Source organism: Hylaeus volcanicus, chromosome 9 (genome assembly GCF_026283585.1).
Source record: "Hylaeus volcanicus isolate JK05 chromosome 9, UHH_iyHylVolc1.0_haploid, whole genome shotgun sequence".
NCBI classification, from domain to species: Eukaryota; Metazoa; Arthropoda; class Insecta; order Hymenoptera; family Colletidae; genus Hylaeus; species Hylaeus volcanicus.
Window position 1 is genome coordinate 3,435,109 of NC_071984.1, and position 13,233 is coordinate 3,448,341.

The 13,233-nt window shown below is 35.9% G+C and overlaps 6 protein-coding genes across 6 annotated transcripts; 4 read left to right on the top strand and 2 right to left on the bottom strand.

Moving 5' to 3' along the window:
- Positions 1-2,090: 2,090 nt before the first annotated feature.
- Positions 2,091-6,078, top strand: LOC128881964 (uncharacterized). The gene is made up of 5 exons (XM_054133439.1): positions 2,091-2,131; positions 4,027-4,082; positions 4,709-4,793; positions 5,057-5,846; positions 5,947-6,078. The coding sequence occupies exons 1-5, from the start codon at positions 2,091-2,093 to the stop codon at positions 5,992-5,994; spliced, it is 1,020 nt and encodes a 339-aa protein (XP_053989414.1). The 3' UTR covers positions 5,995-6,078.
- LOC128882050 (uncharacterized) lies at positions 5,894-7,048 on the top strand. The gene is made up of 2 exons (XM_054133618.1): positions 5,894-6,296; positions 6,423-7,048. The coding sequence occupies exons 1-2, from the start codon at positions 6,158-6,160 to the stop codon at positions 7,016-7,018; spliced, it is 735 nt and encodes a 244-aa protein (XP_053989593.1). The 5' UTR covers positions 5,894-6,157; the 3' UTR covers positions 7,019-7,048.
- A 1,083-nt stretch (positions 7,049-8,131) lies between these two features.
- LOC128882051 (28S ribosomal protein S7, mitochondrial) lies at positions 8,132-9,417 on the bottom strand. Its single transcript, XM_054133619.1, has 5 exons — positions 9,243-9,417; positions 8,952-9,137; positions 8,642-8,873; positions 8,432-8,569; positions 8,132-8,323 (listed from the first exon to the last, which is right to left on the bottom strand). Exons 1-5 carry the CDS (start codon positions 9,290-9,292, stop codon positions 8,240-8,242), a joined length of 690 nt encoding a protein of 229 aa, XP_053989594.1. The 5' UTR covers positions 9,293-9,417; the 3' UTR covers positions 8,132-8,239.
- A 226-nt stretch (positions 9,418-9,643) lies between these two features.
- Positions 9,644-10,408, bottom strand: LOC128881965 (uncharacterized protein C9orf85 homolog). The gene is made up of 2 exons (XM_054133442.1): positions 9,918-10,408; positions 9,644-9,774 (listed from the first exon to the last, which is right to left on the bottom strand). The coding sequence occupies exons 1-2, from the start codon at positions 10,312-10,314 to the stop codon at positions 9,668-9,670; spliced, it is 504 nt and encodes a 167-aa protein (XP_053989417.1). The 5' UTR covers positions 10,315-10,408; the 3' UTR covers positions 9,644-9,667.
- Positions 10,409-11,006: 598 nt separating this feature from the next.
- Positions 11,007-11,951, top strand: LOC128881869 (histone deacetylase complex subunit SAP18). The gene is made up of 4 exons (XM_054133248.1): positions 11,007-11,224; positions 11,296-11,402; positions 11,511-11,705; positions 11,780-11,951. Exons 1-4 carry the CDS (start codon positions 11,153-11,155, stop codon positions 11,865-11,867), a joined length of 462 nt encoding a protein of 153 aa, XP_053989223.1. The 5' UTR covers positions 11,007-11,152; the 3' UTR covers positions 11,868-11,951.
- Positions 11,952-12,138: 187 nt separating this feature from the next.
- Positions 12,139-13,215, top strand: LOC128881966 (outer dense fiber protein 3-like). The gene is made up of 4 exons (XM_054133443.1): positions 12,139-12,181; positions 12,348-12,590; positions 12,671-12,875; positions 12,947-13,215. Exons 1-4 carry the CDS (start codon positions 12,139-12,141, stop codon positions 13,200-13,202), a joined length of 747 nt encoding a protein of 248 aa, XP_053989418.1. The 3' UTR covers positions 13,203-13,215.
- Positions 13,216-13,233: the final 18 nt, after the last annotated feature.

The following is a 13,233-nucleotide window of genomic DNA, read 5'->3' on the forward strand; positions in this document are numbered from 1 at the left end:
CTCCAAGAACCTTGATTCTTGCGTAGGAAACCTTTGAAGATTTCCTTCGATCTCTATCAGCGCAAAGTCAAAGTATTTGGTTCTTGTGAATGAAAACTTAATAATTTTTAATTTTTGACAAACAATACAATTTCTAAGCTTTAGTTTCTATACATTGGAAGTATAAAGACTACAAATTTTAAAAGTCAGAGAGCTTCTCCGATGGATAAAGTGTTACGTGTGCCTAAAATCATACACAAGTGAAGTTTTTAGTTTACGACTAACAGACACAGCGATTTTTTTTAAAATTTGTACAATTGTAAATAAGCTACAGAGATTTCAGTTTATTATCGTGACCAATGTCTTTAAAAATCACTAAGATCGCTTCGCAGTATTTCAAACTATTCTGTATCGCAGCCTCTCACGACTCTGTTACTTTTGTCTCGATTGTGTCTTTCCGTTTTTGTTATTTTCCGTATCGCAGAAACAGAACACAGGAACACATATTCTAAAAAGTAAACGTACGTTTAGAGACGTTAGGTTGGCGCATAGATAACTTGGTTTTTCGGCTGTTAATTTTTATTATATCGACTCAGTTTGGCATGAAGCATCAACGAAAACGTTCGTTATAAAAATCTGTATGTATTGCGATTAGCTTTATATAGAAATTAATTGCACAGCAGACTGTGCAAATTGGACAGCAGACGAAACGAAATTATTTCTGCGTCGACCTAACGAATTCGAAATTTGTAAATAAATCACGATTAAGCATCGTCTTTTTTACAAAATAATTTTTCAAACGTGTGTAGTATGTTGCTTTAAGGTGTACAAAGCCGTTCTTTTTATAAAAAGATAAAATGAACAAAAAAGGAAAAAAAAAATATAGAAAAAGAAAGAAATCAAGACGTGGGACCAATCTGATTTTAGAACCCGTCTTAAGTATAATTGTAAGTTTCTTCGATTATTTTGTAAGACTTTTAACAAAATACACTTCTCCACCTTCTTCTTGTATAGATCTTGTAAATATCTGCTCTTTCGTTTCCAAATAAATGCCCCGATGGCTTTCGAATAGATCTTTAAACTCAAAGCGAAGAAAAAAGAAAATTGAACTAGCATTTAGGATAACGCAAAGCAACTCTGATATTTCTGCAGAAGCACTTTGTTGCTTTAGGGATTCAATGTACTTTAGCAATCTGATCTCTATGAAAAGGTAGACAACACCTCTAAAGAAATATTAAGGTTCTTCTGTCGAGTATTTCTCATGGTACGATACACAGTGTAACTGGTATCTTCTAAAATACTTCCGGTGTCTTGGCTTGTGTACACCTTGAACAATGCCATAATAATAATAACTATATAAACGTATTTTTTAAACGCATTTTAAGAAAGGGGTACTGCGTAAACAAACAATTTTGTAACGACAAAATCCTCATTCGAGAAACTTGAGATTATGATTAGAGTATTTCCATTAAATTTTCATCGTTCTTGCGTTCGTACTCTTTGAAAATTCCAAGCAATAACGAAGAAAAACTTCATCGAGATGAAGGAATTGTTCGAGAGAGAGAAGCATACACAAAGTATTAATTAATTCAATCTCAGATTGTACATTCTTAATTTATTCTACGGTCGGACAGTTTCTCTACAGTCATAGGGATGCGAATGAAAAGTGTATCGATACTTGTACTATGAACTGTGCTTGAGAGAACTCTGCGACAATGACATTTCTTTCAAAATTCTTGCCCCTACCACTTTGCGTATGGCTCGAAAGAGCAAACCACCTTGAAATATCACTGCCAACCTGTAGCTGAGACTTGGTATAAGTCTTTGCCACCGTTTCAAAGATCTCCCCTATGATTAATGTTAATTGTACATAATCGACTGGGACTGGTTAGAGCATTGAGCTCTTGTATTCATTTTACTCATTACGTAAAGTAGCATTGTGATCCTCCAACTGGTAAAAGCTATTCAGGATTAGTTAAATTTGCATCCTGATATTAAATTGTTAATCAATGTTAAGGAAAATCCAACCGAGGGAGCACAACTGTTTGGTAGATTCGAATACCGTATCAAACTATTTGCAACTGTTTGCCTTATCGTCAGAGAAAAGAAAGATGTGTCTCTTAATGGATATGGTTTTTTCAAGCAACGTAAGGTAGTTAATTTATAAATGAGGAATCGAGATGAACACTGTACATAACTGCGAATAGTGTCCACTGTGATGAATATTGTTTGATCGAATGAACAATCAGTCTTGCGAGATGTGCATTCCATTTCAAGATACATTAACCCTTTATTTTTTCATTTTTGTATAGATGTAGAGAGATGAAATTGTAAACCGTTTGAATGTTTGACGATTGCTTTTGAAGGGAAGCTTTATTTTTATCATTTTTATACGTATAGTAGGTATTACTGAAAGAAAACTGTTACGGACAGAAAACTGAAAGATCCTGTTTCGCAGTTTCCTTTCTGTGAGAGAGAGATTGTTTATAAATAAAGGGTTAACGTCCAGGATTTCAACAGGAATAATCTCCTGCGAATGATGGCAATTTATAATCCATAATTATTAAGTAAAACATACAAGTATGATAAGTACGTAGTGTAGTTTTTGTACCTGTTTGTAATATTTCTATACGATATTATTAATGTATGTAAACGTTCGTGTAGATGCAGCAGAGTAATTTGTAAGAATAATGTATATGTGCAATGAGAAGGTTTCAGTAATAAAACGTTGAGAAATGTATGTATCGGTTTCATTTTATAATTTTCAAGGAACTCTGGTTGCATTTAAGTATTGTAATGTAGAAAGCATTAAATAATATCTAAGTATAATATTTATGTACAAATATATTGTTGTTTTGAATAGAGGAGACCATGTTTCACAAAGATACAAAAATATATGATCTTTGTAGAATTATACATAAAAATAAAAATTGAAAACTGAAAGAAAAAACTTCTTGTTTAACCTGTACCTTTATCTGCTTGTGGCGCCATCTAACAGCAAAACGCTCAAGTTTGTTGCGAAAATAGTTCCTCCTGTTGCCACTAGATAGCGCCACCGCTATATTTGGAAAAATGATTGTTTTCTCCTTAAATGCGTAACTAATACGATGAATAGCTACGAATTCTAACGCTGCGATATATTAGTCAGTATGGTAAATTCATCATCGGTATGAATAGTTATTTAATTTAGCAATAAATACCAGCCCTGTACTTAGTGGCGCCATCTAGCGGCGACAGTGGGAACTATTTTCGCTACAAGCTTGGGCGTTTTGCCACCGATGGCGCTACAGTCGCTTCTGAATTTCGGCGGGAAATTCAACTCCTGGCCTGGTATTCCGAGTACGTATCAACTTCCGGTTTAAATTTTACATTTTGGTATCAGGTGAACATGATATCGGAAGAGGTGGCACGAGGAATTCATGGTACGTATCGAAATTTTGGCCCGAATTTTAATACATACCAAAGATATCTCGTGCCAGCCTTCGTATATATCATGTTCTCCTGATACCAAAATGTAAAATTTAAACCGGAAGTTGATACGTACTCGGAATACCAGGCCAGGAGTTGAATTTCCCGCCGAAATTCAGAAGCGACTGTAGCGCCATCGGTGGTAAAACGCCCAAGCTTGTAGTGAAAATAGTTCCCACTGTCGCCGCTAGATGGCGCCACTAAGCAAAGGGCCGGTATTTATTGCTAAATTAAATAATTATTCATACCGATGATGAATTTACCATACTAACTAATATATCGCAGCGTTGTATAGCTATGCATCGTATTATTTACGCGTTTAAGTCTACCAAATTCTAATACTCTTTGGGTCCGATTTCTATATTCCTACGTTCGTGGTCCTAATCGACTGTCGCGCGACAAAGTCGCTCGTAGCTGAGTCGCTGCATCGTGTACGTTTTATTCGCGCTAATTTCTCAAGACTCTTTCTCAACGTTTTCTTTTGTTCTACGTTTTCAGGTGCTGGTCGATTGCAATTATCTTATCATAGTTTTTACTTACTACAAAAATTGTTACATTTTGTTTTACATGCTCCTGTAGAACTCGGCGAGTAGAATCCGAAAATGCCAGAGGCGTGGAATCCACTGGTTCACGAGGTAAGCGTTTTTACTGTACATAGAGGGGCACCGACCCCCTCTGCACACTTCTCGAAAATATACCCCAAAGCAACTCTGTTAATTCGAAATATCGAAGTTTTCAAAAGTAGGTGTATACCAAAGTAAAAGTAGTACGTAATGTACTCCACCACCTACGAGAATCTGTTTTACCGACAGGGTATGTATTCAAGCCAATATGGCGCCAATATGCCCACTTTTAACTGCTCCTAACCACGCGTAACTTCTGTACCAGTGGATTCCTCGCATTAAGACCAGCATTTTCAGATTCTACTCGTCGAAATCTACAGGATTATGTAAAACAAACTCAACAATTTTTGATCTCCCGAAACAAAGTTCTTCCATTTTTCATATTTATTTTCGAGTTTGAATATAAAGCAAGATGCCTTTGACGAAGTTACAATTGTTTTTCTTACTGGAGAATAATTACTATAAATATAAAGTGTTATCAAAAATACGCAAGAAAAGGCGTCGACCGGTGGAAGAAATTTACAAAGACAGAATACAGTTCGATGAATTTCACCAGCTATACTCTCAATTACTAGACAACGATCATTTATTTTACCAATTCACACGAATGAAAAGAAACACTTTCGATTACATTCTAGAAAAGATTAGAGAAAAGTGTTCTCGTAAGACAACAAATTTTAAAAAGCCAATTTCGGTGGAGGAAAGACTTATCGTCACGTTAAGGTAAGAAACGTAATTTTTAATTAGAAAAATGTTATAATTGTATCTATTAAAAGCACAAATGTATACAAACGGATGTTTGTATACGAAACAATTCATATTTCATATTCAGCAATTAGTATGTCCCGAATCTTATTACGCGCAATAAGATTTTTGGTTTATTTCTCTTTAAATAGCACTAGTGATTGCATAAAGCATACTCCGAGATTTTTCTATTTCTCCGTTGCCTTATTCTCTGAATTAATGGAAGATTTTTTAAATTTTAGGTACTTGGCAACAGGATTAGCGTTCAGACAAATAGCATTAACGTTTAAAATTTCAAAAAGTGCCGTTTCAGCTATCGTTGTCGAAGTTTGTATGGCCATTTGGGAAGCACTACACGTTAAGCACATGAGTGTACCTAATGTTGAGAAATTCGAAGCGATTGCGAATGAATTTTACAAGAAATGGAATTTCCCCCACTGCTTAGGTTGTATCGATGGGAAACACATAAGAGTTAAACGTCTTTATTCTATCGTTCTGATGGCGGTAGTAGATGCCAATTACAAATTTATAATGGTCGATCTTGGTCCATACAGAGAGGACAGCGATGGGGGTGTGTTTGGCAATTCGCAAATATTTTCCGAATTGGAAAATGGTAATTTAAAGTTGCCTTCCAGTCGACGATTGCCCGATTCGAGTGTAGAAGCACCTTTCGTGTTTGTTGGCGACGAGGCGTTTCCCCTTAAGCAGTATTTAATGAAACCATTTCCGGCTAGGCAAGCAGCAGATTGCAACGAGAAGTTACAATTTAATTATCGTTTATCGCGGACAAGAACGGTAGTTAAGTGCGCGTTCGGAATCAGCGCGACGAAATTCCGCATTTTGTTAAAACCGATTGAAACAAAAGTTGAGAATGCTGTATCCATCGTCAAAACATGCTGTCTGTTACATAATATAACAACTGATTTGGAAAACGACAAGTTCGGTTATAGTGATATCGAGAATTCCTATTTAAAGTTGAACCACTTGTCTTACTCCAGAAGAAATAACAGATCAACGAACGCAGCGTTGGAAGTAAGGAGCGATTTTTCAAATTATTTCGTTAACAATTTCATATAAATTGCAAAAGAGACTGTAATTAAATTGTAACTTCACGTTCGAATCTTTCGATCAGGCACTCGTACGCGCGATGGCAAGACAAACTACGATAACAGTATTCTAAACGTTACTTTGCAGTATCGTTAGTACAAATTTAACAGCGTTTTGCTACGTTCGTTTGTTTGAAAGTGTCCGGAACTATTATAAACAACGTAATTGGTCGTAATTCGTCCAGTGGTCGCTTGAGAAAGTCGTGTGTATTGGATTAACAGTATTGGATAACAGTAATGTCGAATTTTGTGGAGTTATTGATAACGGAAGTGGAAAGACGGCCCATTTTATGGAATAGATATTTGAAAGATTATAAAAATCGTGTTTTAGTTGAGAAGGAATGGGAGAACGTTGCGCTGGTATTACAAAAAGAGAGTAAGTTATTTGGAATAATTACTTTTAATTTTTTCCTTTTTTAAATGTACTTGTTTTTTTTTTCTTTTGTTAAATTCCTTCCTGTTGTCGAGTACCTAGAATGAACAAAATCTTCGATTATTTTAGAGTACAAGGTGAAACAAAAGTGGAAGAATCTTCGAGATCAGTTCCAACGGGAGTGTAAGAAAATAAGAAGTCTTCGGTCCGGCGCTCCTGGTAGTCTGTCGGCTGAAACGTACAACGTGAAGTGGGCGCACTTTGAACAAATGAAATTTTATTTAAAGATCATGACGACGCCGTTCCCGACGGAAATGAGTTTTCACGTAGACCAAATAAAAGAGGAGCAAATAGACATCTCGGAAGATACACCGTCGCAAGACTCGAATACTGTACTAGAAGAAGACACGCCTCCCGCGTCGATTACTCCTTCGTGCGCCGAAAAAGGATTCGAAAGTATGACAGGATCGCCTCTCTCGGAATTCGAGAAACAATTTATCGAGCTAGAAAACAGAAAAATGCGGTTCCTGATGGATAATTCGACGGCATCAACGTCGCAGGAAAATTCGCAGGACGACGAAGACATGTTATTTGTTAAATCGTTGGTTCCATTTTTCAAAAATCTGCCCCCGTTGAAAAAGCTTATTGTACGAAATAAAATTCAAGAAGTACTAATCGCAGAGATGCGAAACGAAGAAAACGACAAATTAAATAACTTTACATAAACATACGGAATTATTGTTCCTTTGATTCTCTTTTGATTGTTCCTTTAATTTCCTTGACTTCTAAATCTATCGCTTTATCAAACTTTTTTTTGGGGGAAAATTGAAAAAAAGAACTTTCATAAATTTTATTTTACAGGGGGCGACCAAAGACGCCGGTTTCCTGAATGTAATAGATACTTCACTGGCGCAGCCATGACGCTTCAAACACTGCGCATGCGCGTTATTCGTTTATCGCGCCTGCGCATAACTTTCTTAAGATTCACGCGGAGGAAAGTGGAGGGGATTAATGGTATCGCTGTTGGAAACCAACCTTTACGTTCCTAGGTATTTTTTCATATTTACAACACGTTTGTTTATTGTTTAACAATGATACAGTCCTCAGCGTTTTTAAGATCAGCTTGTGTTACGGGCGATTGATGCAACGGGTGTCTGTTAAAGTTGACACCACAATCAGACATTGCAGTCAAATTACATATAAAAGAGAAAAGAATCGCTCGCAAGTAAACAAATCTGTGAAATATCCTGATTACAAAATAATCTATTCTTTTCCCTATGTACGGTGTGCCAGTTTTTTGAATGTATTAAAGCGTAATCAAATTATCATAACTGGAGCGTTGATACCAACATCTTCAGGTTTAGAATTGCTAAATATTGTTTCGATAGCTGATAGTCTGTCAGTTATAGATACCAGTAAGTTATTTATATGAAACTTGGATGTTTCGGTACAGTAATATACTCCCAAGTGTATATGACAACACGATCAGAAAAATGTGTAACGCACTGTTTCTTTCAGGTTGTTCGATTACTCTAGCGCTATATATTTCTGCCTTGCTGTGCAATAATCTCGTCGGTGTTATATACTTTAAAGAGGACGATCAAACTGTGATATTATCGTACTTAAATTACTGGGGTACAAGGGTAGATTTAAAGACCGATCTTGCAAACATTACACCATTGTCGGAGACACCTCTAAATATTAATCATAGATTTTATAGAATATTAAATATTAAATCGCAAAAAGAAAAATTTAAACTGTACATCCTGCATGGAGACATTCACGAAATGGTAGATTTCGAAACTGTTTTTGGTATTTCAAGGGACGATTTATATTAATTCTTTATAGCTGCTATTTATTTAGGGAATTACGTACTCGGACAAGTACAGAGATTGAAAATGATTTTGTATTAAATACGAGATTTTTTAATAAACAATCTTTATCTTTTACTTGGTCCACCTAAAGTGAGCGTAAGCACGATTCGCTTCGCACTGTCTATGCAATTCTTGTTTACGTTTTACTGTCCGACCCTGAAATAGAAATAACTTCGAATTATTGTAATTAAATAAAGAGTACGATGTCCTACGATTTGCAAGGTATTTCATTTAGTGCCATAAATTATTTTCGATATTATGTACCTGATTGTTAGAGGCTTCGATAATCTCTTTTGCCAATACTTTGTGGAAACGAGTATTCGGGTCCTTTTCTTTTGCAGTTTGGATTAACCAGTTCATAGCTAAAAAGTTAGCTCTGACGCTGTGGATTGGTACAGGGACCTATAGATAACGTTAAAAATATTTGCGAGTTAATCAGTTCTCCCATAAATCTAAAGAAAAATGCATTCGTACCTGATAATTAATTCCACCTTTTCTAACTTTCTCTAGTTCCAAAACTGGCGTACAATTCTCTATGGCACGATGCAAGAGTACTACGGGATTCAATTCGATTTTCGCTTTGCCCTCAGGCAAACTCTTATTATACCGTTCTAATTGTGTAGTTTTAATATTTTCAAAGGTTTGCTCCAGTAACTTTCTGGCCATATCCTTCTTACCTTTCCGCATAATGTAATTGAAGAATTTCCTAATAAACGTACGTTCCCGTTAATATTATTTACAATTCGTTCTACTTTTTTATTCGATTGAAAATTTAATCGACTACCTAACGGATGGATCGTAAAATTCGGATGAAGTTTGATGCGTGGTAGCAGGTTTTATAGGGACATGGCGTAATTTCTCGTTCTCTTTGGTTTCGTACAATATTTCTTGTTCCTCCTTCTTATAAACTGGCTTGACGTATGTAGGTGGGAAAACGCTATAAAACTGGACGACATTTGTTGGATTGTGCCTACAAAGTAATATCGTTACTACTAATTTCTAAAAAGTGCTTTTTAAATCTTAAAGATAATATAAATTCATGGTTACAACGTAAGCATAAATTACGCAAAGTTACCTGGTTAAGTCGCGCAAGATTAACAAGTTGAATGTTCGAGGGAAAGCCATTTTGTACGCTTTTGTTAATTAATTTCTTTTTACAGTGGCTTATGTTTACATCATCTAATAACAAAAATCAGAGGTAGCCTTTGCGACGATAGTAAGAGAAAATTGTAGGTTAGTTGACGCAAGATGGTTGCCGCTCGCGCATGCGCCGTTCTTGGCGCCAATAAAGTATCTAATTTAAATTACGGATATAAAATAAGATTAAACAAAGCTAAGATTGCTACATACACAACGTTAATAAAGTATATTCTAAATATTATCGTAAACATTATAAATATTCCATTCGCTTAGCGGTATTAATCTTAATTGCATTTTGAAGCTCGGTTTTTCATAATGAAGACATTAAACGTAATGAACTGTAGAAATATACTTTATTTCTTATGTAAATACATCTGAATCACCATAGCTATCAAACTTATTGTTATTTTCTGTTTTAACAATGAATGATTTTAATTTGAATAATAATTTCTTATTAGACACGCTCCCTTTTATCAGAATACACTGCTGATCCTCATTTTTATTTTCTGTTCAATCATTTCCTTGTAACGGATGAATATATTACTATATAAGTCACGTCTTACAAAATGATACAATTATTTATATCGCAGTTTTGGTACCATGGCCTATAAATCTTCTATTTGTTTAGGTAATTCTTCTATGTTTGACGGCGATTCTGTGTCGACAGACTCCTTCGTATCTAATGCTTCTTCTATAACAACATCTTTATCACACTTTGGGCATACGTTGAATTGCTTGGCGCAAGGTGTGCAAACATTATGGTACGCGTACTTAACAGATTTCTCTTCGCATTTTATACACTTCGACGGTGCTTTCAACGGTTTATATTTCTTATACTTGATTTTCCATTGTATTATTTCCTTACACCTTTCGCATACGTTCTCGAACTCGACTTTGTTAACAACTTTCTCGTTGTACGTCTTGTCGTGCAGGTCATTTTTAAAAACTGTACGATTTTTGTACTTCTGTGGCCTCGAACGGTTCGTGTTGCCTTTTTGCGTACTCATATTTTAAGAGGTTTATCGAAATAGGTTTAGTAAATTACATGCTGCTGTCATTTTAGTATAGCGAGTAAACATAACCTACATTATTAATAACCAGAAGTACAAATATCGATAGACAGGTATCTATCTAGTAACTTGTTCGCTCACTAGAATGCAAAGTTACTAGAACAAGTTTCTAGGGATGTTGCGGATTGCTGAAAATGAGCAATCCATCTAAATTATAACAAAATTATAACTAAAATTACGACTAAAAAACAGTTTTTGCGATCATTCATTGTTTCCTATAGCTACAGCACAGCGCGCTCAGCTTTTTTCCAAATCTGGTAACATTGAAAGTAACTAGCGCGTCCCTACCAGTGACACCAAGATGGCTGCCACTCGCGCCTGCGCACTCTCTTCAATATGGCTGCCCTCATACGCGCCAATTTTAAATATATATTACAGCTATCCAACATATTATTACATAGAATATTTTTATTACGTTTTGCATTATCATCATTCTTAAATTATTTCGTTGCTACCTTAAAACTAGTATTTACATCGATCTCGAAATACACAATTCGTAATATTCGTACGAATATATGAATAACAATTAAAATTACCCTCCCTCTTTTTTCGTGATATTTAGTTTTGAATCTTATCACACGTGGCGCTATGAAAATTGCATTAACTATCAGAGAATCTTTATTTACGATGCTTCTCCTTAGTCTATGGCAGACGCAGTTGTAGCGGACTAATAAACATTGAAAACAGGTTAACGAATTGTTTTCTTTTGATAATACATGTTTGATTGCTGTCACCTATACTTCTGGATATTTAAACTTTTCTAACAGTCGTCGCAATGACATCAGCAATAGAATCCATGGTAGTGGACGAGAAGCAGTTACCAGAGAAACCGATAGACAGAGAAAAAGTATGCATGATCTTTACAATCTTCGAAATATTTGTACTTTTATACTAACTTTGATAACATCGAATTTTCAGACGTGCCCACTTTTATTACGAGTATTTTGCAACACTGGCAGGCATCACAATATAATGGAATACAGCAGAGGAAACGTTCCTTCGAACGAATTGCAAATATACACATGGTAATCATTCTAATCTGCTAATTCTGATACCGATAATATAATATAATTACTTTGGGGTTTGCACTATCCTATGTTGCTTGTCATACAATGTTTGTTTTGCGTTAAAAGGATGGATGCGACTTTAAGAGAGATCACAGGATTAGTCAAGGAAGTCAATCCAGATGCTCGGAATAAAGGAACGTATTTCGACTTCTCCCTGGTCACTCCAGAACTGCGTAACTCTGGGTATCGTATGCGTGAAATCGGTGTTACTTGTTCGGGACAGAAGGGTGCGGATGATAACAAAACGCTTGCGCAAGCGAGGTATGCATTCCTTTGTTAGACCTAAGGTGTTCCTGTGGAAAAGAAAATAATCGTGGTTATTTGTATAATTACAGATTTATTATTGGCGACTATTTGGATATTTCCATTACGCCGCCCAATCGGCAACCAGCGATTAGACGTGGCACGCTACGACAATATTGACTTAAACGATAGTAATTTAAGCTTTTGTAAGATACAATAATTCGTTACTTTTCCATTAATAAACGATATACTGTGCAGAAACTATTACAATGTCATTATTATTACACTAAACATTTCTTTAGTATCATAACTGCTGCTGCATTCAGTGTGCTTCTTGACAAACAAAACATTTTTAGTACTCTGAATATTGTTTCTAAAGTTTCAATCTGTTAACCATTTGTATTTTGGCATTTTACACATTTTTGTGTCGATTTTTAAAACATCTACAAGAATGGAGGATAAAGAAAATAAAGTGCCAAGTTGTCTGGTAAAAGGTGAGTCTTTTAATAATATATACCTATGTTGTTCCTATAGTTTCAATCTGGTAACCATTCGTATTCCTGCATTTTACACATTTTTGTGCCATTTTTCAAAATATCTCACGCTATAAGAATGAGGAGGGTGAGTAATGTTATCATGAATTATTGTCACATTGAATTACACATAACAGTATTATTAATTTTAATCCAGGTCCTGGTCCAGTATATAAATTAAGGCCTTTAGTTGGCTACGAACACCATTGTCCATCTCGACGAAGGAATCCAGCATACAGTATACGTCAACGTACCGAAATTCACGTACCAAGTGTTGGTCCTGGACCACGATACAACGTTTCGAAGCTAACTAACTATGGATTGGACAACCCACCAGCGTTTACGATAGCTGCCAGGAAACCTTTCACAGGTGTGCATATTGTTTACGTAACACAAAAATGGTTTACTCGAATAATATTCAGTCATTTTAATATCAACTATATTTTTCAGTGAGCGATTCAGGCCCAGGGCCAGGAGCACACTATCCAGAAATGTGCCCGCCGATGAATCATTCCATCAGAGCTCCGGCTTACAGCATTAAATCTAGAAGTAAAACAAAAATTGGCGATGACAGTCCTGGTCCAAATTCCTATTATCTGCCAACGTGTATAGGTCCCAAAATCCCTGATAAGAAGGCTTTAGGTGCATTTACTATGTACGTATGCAGATTTGGAATTGTATCTTTTCTGTCAATCAAGATTCAACAATTACATTCTGTCGTTACAGAGGTGGTTACCACGAACTTGGACAGAAACACATTGGCCCTGGTCCAGCTGCTTACGCAAACATTAGGACTGATATTGTCAAGCGTAGTTCTCCAGCATTCAGTCTGAAATGGAGAAGCAGCCTGGCGGAGATAGATTTCAGTCCAGGACCGAAATACTATCCACAATATATTGGAAGGGATGCACCGATGTACTCTTTTGGTATCAGGCACAGCGTATGTGCTGGTCTACCTATCACAGAGTTAGACGAAGAGTGATGCTTACGAATGATTGAGGAGCTACAGTGAC

Coding starts and splice junctions, on each gene's coding strand:
- LOC128881964 (XM_054133439.1), top strand. CDS start 2,091: ATGTGTCTCTTAATGGATATGGTTTTTTCAAGCAACGTAAG. Junction 2,132..4,026: donor GTTTTTTCAAGCAACGTAAG/GTAGTTAATTTA, acceptor ATGCTCCTGTAG/AACTCGGCGAGTAGAATCCG. Junction 4,794..5,056: donor AGACTTATCGTCACGTTAAG/GTAAGAAACGTA, acceptor TTTAAATTTTAG/GTACTTGGCAACAGGATTAG.
- LOC128882050 (XM_054133618.1), top strand. CDS start 6,158: ATGTCGAATTTTGTGGAGTTATTGATAACGGAAGTGGAAAGACGGCCC. Junction 6,297..6,422: donor GCTGGTATTACAAAAAGAGA/GTAAGTTATTTG, acceptor CGATTATTTTAG/AGTACAAGGTGAAACAAAAG.
- LOC128882051 (XM_054133619.1), bottom strand. CDS start 9,292: ATGGCTTTCCCTCGAACATTCAACTTGTTAATCTTGCGCGACTTAACC. Junction 8,570..8,641: donor AAGGTGGAATTAATTATCAG/GTACGAATGCAT, acceptor CGTTATCTATAG/GTCCCTGTACCAATCCACAG. Junction 8,324..8,431: donor TCGAAGCCTCTAACAATCAG/GTACATAATATC, acceptor TTTCTATTTCAG/GGTCGGACAGTAAAACGTAA.
- LOC128881965 (XM_054133442.1), bottom strand. CDS start 10,314: ATGAGTACGCAAAAAGGCAACACGAACCGTTCGAGGCCACAGAAGTAC. Junction 9,775..9,917: donor ACCTAAACAAATAGAAGATT/TATAGGCCATGG, acceptor TTCTGATAAAAG/GGAGCGTGTCTAATAAGAAA.
- LOC128881869 (XM_054133248.1), top strand. CDS start 11,153: ATGACATCAGCAATAGAATCCATGGTAGTGGACGAGAAGCAGTTACCA. Junction 11,225..11,295: donor AACCGATAGACAGAGAAAAA/GTATGCATGATC, acceptor TCGAATTTTCAG/ACGTGCCCACTTTTATTACG. Junction 11,706..11,779: donor AAAACGCTTGCGCAAGCGAG/GTATGCATTCCT, acceptor GTATAATTACAG/ATTTATTATTGGCGACTATT.
- LOC128881966 (XM_054133443.1), top strand. CDS start 12,139: ATGGAGGATAAAGAAAATAAAGTGCCAAGTTGTCTGGTAAAAG. Junction 12,182..12,347: donor GCCAAGTTGTCTGGTAAAAG/GTGAGTCTTTTA, acceptor CACATTGAATTA/CACATAACAGTATTATTAAT. Junction 12,591..12,670: donor TGCCAGGAAACCTTTCACAG/GTGTGCATATTG, acceptor TATATTTTTCAG/TGAGCGATTCAGGCCCAGGG.